The sequence below is a fragment of the Microtus ochrogaster genome, chromosome 15, assembly GCF_000317375.1.
Source record: "Microtus ochrogaster isolate Prairie Vole_2 chromosome 15, MicOch1.0, whole genome shotgun sequence".
In the NCBI taxonomy this organism is placed as follows: Eukaryota; Metazoa; Chordata; class Mammalia; order Rodentia; family Cricetidae; genus Microtus; species Microtus ochrogaster.
The window spans coordinates 17,877,212-17,884,117 of NC_022017.1; the positions used below are offsets into that span (position 1 = coordinate 17,877,212).

At 41.3% G+C, this 6,906-nt stretch overlaps 1 protein-coding gene across 8 annotated transcripts in view; it reads right to left on the reverse strand.

Annotated features, from left to right (window-relative positions):
* Positions 1-2,539: 2,539 nt before the first annotated feature.
* Positions 2,540-6,906, reverse strand: part of Pphln1 (periphilin 1) — an 84,006-nt gene continuing 79,639 nt past the window's right edge. For all 8 annotated transcript variants that reach the window (XM_013348866.2, XM_013348870.2, XM_005354303.3 and 5 more), the window contains one exon: positions 2,540-5,052. In XM_013348866.2, coding sequence (XP_013204320.1) covers positions 4,858-5,052 — 195 coding nt within the window. In that variant the 3' untranslated portion in view covers positions 2,540-4,857. The remainder of the gene's footprint in view (positions 5,053-6,906) is intronic.

Sequence of the window (6,906 nt, forward strand, 5' to 3'; positions counted from 1 at the left end):
GTAAAGACTTTATCATATTTCTATCATCAAACCATTTAGTGCCAATGAAAACTACGAATCCCAGAAGGATCCATAGATGTGGGGCGATAGACACCTCTTGTAAAAGCTCCCACATGGTACAATTAAAAAAACTGTTAAATTCTTGAACAGTAACGTGTTCAGACATTTTATTTATAAAAGAAAAATTTTTTACCTGCAATGATCGGTTCCTGCCAGTGGTGGTCTCTGTGTTTTTGGAGCCTGTCCTAGAATTAGCTCTTGTAGACCAGGCTGGCCTCGAACTCACAGAGATCCGCCTGTCTCTGCCTCCCGAGTGCTGGGATTAACGGCGTGCACCACCACCGCCTGGCTGGCCTGGAACTCGCAGAGATCCGCCTGCCTCTGCCTCCCAAGTGCTGGGATCAAAGGCATGCACCAGCACCGCCAGGCCAAGTCACTTTGTATCAGACCAAATCTGCTGCTGTGTCGGCTTTTGTTGTAAAACTGCAGGTACTTCAGCTTCTGCTAATTCAGGTAGTGGGGTTCCGCTGCAAACTTAGCCAAGGCAGGCAGAATGGGCCTGTGTGGCCGAGTGTGTCTTGGACTCAGCACTGGGGCCCAAGTCACGAACTAAAAAACAGCACCCGGGAGCATGCTGTGTTAGCTAGTGGGTTACGCGCTTGAATCGGGGGCAAAATAGCCTGACGTTGGACGCCAAAATTTAACAGCGTAAACGAATGCAGACAGATTGTAAAAATACAGCTTTAATAGACTTACAGAACCACCGTTCCCGCGGAGACCAGGAAAGCAGAAGAAACGGCTGGGAGCACGCTCGCCAAATTTATAGGCAAACATTAGCCCGAGGCGAACACGCCCCCTTAGGGGCGGGACTTATCCCTACAGCTTTTTGCAGTGGGCAGCAGTAACTGGAGATACTGAAAGTCATGAGATCAAACATAGCAAAGTTGAGAGAGTGTCACAGACCAGAGAATAGGAAGAAGGATGGGGTATTGTGACACTGCCTTCTAGGCCTGCCATATCATCAGACTATCGAATTCTCAGGGCCTACGACCGCCCTCGCAGACCCACATGAGATTGGGCATACCAACCTTTTGTCATGGAGTGGGAAGGGGCTCACAGCGTCTCTGAAGATTAATAGGTAGTTTAATGGTTGCCGGAGTTTTTCCTTACTGGTACTGTAATTTAGTAAAGGTATCCATGATCCTACATATAAATTCTTATCTATGCTTCTGTAAGATACTCAGGCCTCACTCCACAAAAACAAAACAAAACAAAAAACCCACGCACTGGAAAGACTAGTTGAAAAAAGGATCAAAGTAGGACAATAGGGGGTAATGAGAGAAATACAAGTAACACACACAACCTATACATACATACATACATACATACATACATACATACATACATACACACACACACACACACACACACACAAAATGAAATTTATTATGTACAATTAATACAAGCTAATTTATGGAAAGAAAATGTGCTGCAGCAGACACCTCCCAAGCAGAAAGGAAAAGGGTAGAGAGGGTAGGTTTGAAAGACTTTCTGTTCTTTGTGGGACCAGGTCACCAAACACTTTACTCAGAGGTCAGGAGAAGGGTTCAGTAGGTTCAATGACCTGATGCCCTCAGCAGGGCAGACATTTCCCTTCAGATTTTCCCCTGTGCTTGCACACACACAGGCAGACTCTGACACTGTCACTCTTCAGCTTGTTTCTTCCACACTCTTCAGTGTGCACAAGTCACATCTTACCATCAACTTCACTGACTGAGACACACCTAGAGGGTTACTGGAAAAGCACACTTCTGGATGTCTATGAAACTCTCTAGAGAGTGACTTTGAGGAGGAAAACATACCCTCACTGTGGTGTCTAGAGGCTCAGGAGGAATAGGCCCACAGGTGTAGACAGCCCCACCCCTACCCTGTGCTTTCTGGTTGCCATGGGTGAGCAACGTGGCTGTGCTCCACGTCCCCATCCACCCACTGTGAAGTCGTGCCTCACCATAGATGCAGAACCAGTGGAACCCAGTAGACTCACACCTGAAATCATGCTATAGCCCCACCCCCACCCTGTTTCTCTGGGGTATTTGTCACAGCAGTGAAAACTGATATGGCCATACAGGCACATACCAGCCTTTCTCTATTGCATTTCCTCTTTCTGAACTTCTAATACTTCTCCGTCAGAATAAATTCTATTTCTCCAAGATGCAGAGGTTACGTTTCATTCAAATGTGGAGACGCCTTTAGGTTGACAACATCCCCAACATCCTCAGCTGTGCAGAAAACCAGAGTGACAGCTCAGATGGAGGATTTCCAACCTCGCAGGTCTCTGGAAATCAGATTTGCAGTTATATAATTTCGAGTATTACTTGGGTAAGCACCATCAGGACTGCTCCAGTGACTGTCTCAGTTTTCCTCTTCTGGCCAGCAGCTGAGGTGGAGACAATGGTAAAAAGAAGATGCAGCAGGGAACACAAGCTTATACTTTAGTCATACATGAGCAAGGGAATTTAAGAAAAGACAAGTTGATCACTTAGAATTGTTGCTTTATTTTGGATTTTTAAAATTCACAAAAGTTTTGCAGCATCTGTCCCCCCCCCCCATGTTGATCCTCAAGGCTTTATGGTAAGACAATGGGAATGTTTGTCACCACACAAATTAAGTATACCTAAACAATGGATAATTTACAAACATCTAACCAAAAACATTTTACAAAATATATATTCTAGTACACATAAGAATTTATGTGCCTTAAAATGAGACTTTAAAAGGCATAGTAAAAAAATAAAAACATGTAACACTGACAAACCTACAGAATAATGCTGACGGCAAGCTAAAAATAGCTTCAAATGCTGAATGTAATTTGAGGGAAGATTATTGGTTGGACCGACATTTAAATAGTACTATTAGTAAGATTCTCTTTTTTAATGAATTTCTACCAAATGAACAATTCATTTGCCTCGGTAGCTGCTCAAATTTTATAGTTCTGCTTCTCAACGTCTTGATTAAAAGAGCTGAAAATGAGTGGGAGGAGAAAGGAAACCAGCATCAATGTCTTCTGTCTCTCAAGTGACCGGCAGTGCAGTCACTGCTTGTAAAAGTACGTGTAGAATCTCAATGCCAAAAATAGCTCCAAGTGCTCTCACTTAGGAAATGTAAAAGGAAATAAATGTCCTCAATCAGATTTTAAATTTCCCAAATGGTAAAATACATATCTTCACAATCCATTGTAAGGCTCATTAAAATTACTCATACTGTTATTTCTACTTTTAATATACTCTGCATGTACTTTGGGGTATCTATGTAGATAACAGCAATAGAGGCCACTAAGAGTAATGGCAAGTATGGTGGCTGACACCTGCAATCTGAGTGCTCAGGAAAATTGAGGCAGGAAAACCACCAGAGGTAAAGGCCATAGCAGGAAAGTTTGAAGCCAGCCTAGAATACATAGTAAGACCCTGTCTCAAAAAAAAAAGGGGGGGGGTAAGGGGACCTGAGCATGATGGCACACATATTTATTTAATTCTAGCATGAAGGAGGCAGAGGCAGGAGAATATCTGTGAGTTTGAAGCCACCCTGGTCTACACAGAGGTTTTCAGGAGGCTAGCTAGGGCTATACTGTAAAATCCTGACTTAAAAAAAAAAGTAGATAATGAAATTGGGCAGTAATTAAAATCATAATTTTTTTTAAAGGTACCTAATGTCACAAATTATGTATTTTGGCTCAATGCTATACTGGAAGGGACCAGGAAGTGAGCAGAATGGAATGTCCTAATTGTCTCTTCACTTATTCACTGGCTAATCACAAGTGAGGGGAGCTGCTGGCTTCGCTTTTTTCTGCCTCATAACACCTGGGAAGGGGGGAACTCTCTAAGTTTATAGAACTGAGATCTCAGAAATTAAGAGAAATCTGCTAAAATCGCAAGCATAAGCTCCTATTTGGTAAAGAATGGGTCTAAGACAAAAATCCAGGTTCTTGTACAGTCTAATTATTATAGTCACCAGCAGAAGGATTTCTGCGAAATCTCAATTTTAAATGCATCTTGCATCTCAGATTACCCCCATCAGTCTTATCTATTGTTCAGAGAGACCGGTCAGACGTCTCACTTCACAGAAGACACACTGAGTTCACTGACTTGAGAAGAAGGCTTTGTTCTAAGGTATCCTTCAGATTTAAGTGCTTCTTTCCTACACTAAATAAGAATTATTATCAAGTCAAATACTTTAAGATAGAAAAGTTCTTATTCCTTAAGACAGCTTATGTGGACATCACCAAAAGTTACAAAGCTGAAGAAAAGCAAGCAGCAAGTCAAACAACTCCAAATGCTAACAGTGCCTATGAGATGCAACCTGGAATGACCTCTAACTACAAATTATAATCCTGAAACCAGCACACTGGGAAGACCACTGAACATGACTTAAGTACAGAGAGCTGCTCTTCAGAACTGCTTTGTCAAACATTAAATAATTAACTGAGCCAGGCAGTGGTAGTGCACACTTTTAAATCTCAGCACTCGGGAGGCAGAGACAGGAGATCTCTCTGGTCTACAGAGCAAGTCCCAGGACAGGCTCCAAAGCTACAGAGAAACCCTGTCTTAAAAAAACGAAAACAAAAAACTGAACACTATTTTTGGGAGTTGTACGAAGACAAATTAGAAGATTCTACACATAGGGAAAACATTCTGGTTAAGATGCCTTAAAAGTTATTGTAGACATTTATTTGATACTAGAAACATGGTCAGCTATCATAAAGTATTTCTCTTCATCACAAAATAGTAAGGATTTAAACCATCCAAGGGGAAAAACTCTAGAAGCTTTAAAAAAATGTTTTTGACCTGGGCACTAATTCTTCTAAAAAGTGTCTCCAAAATCTTGAGTAGAATTATCATACTCAGTAATGAAATGTTTGAGTTCTTCGACACATCGTTCACCTATTTCATGTAAGTTCTGTCTCAATGCAAACTGTATAGATTTTTCTAATGAAGGATCTTTTTCAATCAGCATTTTCACCACCATCCCGAATGTTTCACAGTCTTGTCGGTAAACCTAGAATGGTAAAATACATTTTGGTTAGTATTTCTTCAATCAATTAATCAATCAATCAATTAATTAATTAAACACTTGGCTGGCTGAGCTGCCAGATACAAGGGAGAAACAGTAACATGGCTGAAGCTCACAACACAAGCACAGCCACTGCTGGAACCTGTCCTGGATTTCCTGTTCACAACAGAATAAGGACACACACACAGAATAGAAACACGGCGGGCATCTGGAGCGAGGCAGTGTACCTACAGTGTGCCGGGCAAGAGGACAAAGGAGGTAAGAGAAAAGCAGCGCAAGTCACTCACCATACCTTTAATCCCAGCAGAAGCAGTGGGATCTAAATTGGAGGCCAGTCAGCCTACATAGCCAATTCTTTGCCAGCTCGGGCTTCCTGGTGAAACCCTGCCTCAAAAAAGGGGGGGAGGGGGATGAAAGGAAAAAGTTTCTACACTTCAGATTCTCTGAATCACAATCAATTGAGAAATTCAAAATTGTTTAGAATAGAAGAAAAAGTTGTAAGGACAAAGATTTTATCTGAGGTCAAAGACTTTATTATACATATTTAACCAAAGTCACCAACACAGGGCTAAGATCAAAACAACAGATTATGCGTATACAGATGTGTATACTACATCCATAAACACGTAAACATGTGTGGCATATTTTTATTTTAAAATATGTAATTATCACTGGCAATTAGATAGCTACTGTCTAATAAATGTATGTATCCTCTATAGGAAATGTCATTTCCTTAATTTTTGTGAACGCAAAATATTTTTTTTTCAAATTTCTATACTCCTTTTTATACTCCAAAGTTCATGTACTTAAGGAAAAATCCTAAAGTCTTTGTAATATGTATGTGAATGATCTGATTAGCTGGGTGGTGGTACACATCTTGAATCCCAACACCCAGGAGGCAGAGGTAGGCGGATCTCTGAGTTTGAGGTTAGCCTGGTCTACAGAGTACATTCCAGGACAGCCAGGGAAACACAGAGAAACTGTTTCAAAAAAAACCAAGAAAGATCTGATTGAAAAGACCTATTTTATATGTTTCTGTTTGTTCAAGACAGGGTTTCTTAGTAGTTCTGGAACTCAGTCTGTAGCCCAGGTTGGCCACGAGAGATCAATATGTCTCTGCCTCATTTTCGTTTTCTCTTTCTTCTTTTTGTTCTGCGGGCTTCTCTGTTTAACAGTTCTGGCTGTCTTGGAACTTGCTTTGGAGGACAGACAGATCTCAAACTCAAAGAGATCCACCTGCCTCTGCCTCCTGAGTACTGGGATTACTGCACCTTGTTACATTTTATTTTTCTAATGTACAGTAACATACCACCATTCTTTGAAAACTGATTTTATTGAGATGCAGATGGGCTTTACCACACAGTTTTTGTTTGTTTAAGTGGTTATGTATGCACACTAAGTATGGAGGTCAGGACAGCTTTTGTGGAGTTGGTTCTCTTCTCCCACCTTTACATGGGTTCACAGAACTGAATTCAGGGCGTCAGGCTGTGGGGCCAGCATTCCTACCCATTGAGCCATTGTGACAGCTAGTCACAACTAATTGTGGGGACTACGATTTTGAAACCTCTGTAATATGTTTTTGCTTTAAAAATAGCTATTTAGGGACTCATATTGAATGTAGTCTGCTAAATTTTATTAAATTCCTTACCATGATACTGAAATTAACTAAAAAAGGCAGGCGTGGTAGTGTGGCTCACAAAAACTGAAGCAGTATGATCATGCTATCAGTTTTAGGCCAACTTGAGCCACATAATAGGTTCAAGGCCAGTCTGAGACACACAGCAAAACCTGTGTGTCAAAACCAAGGCAATGGGAGGGAGGGAGGGAGGGAGGGAGGGA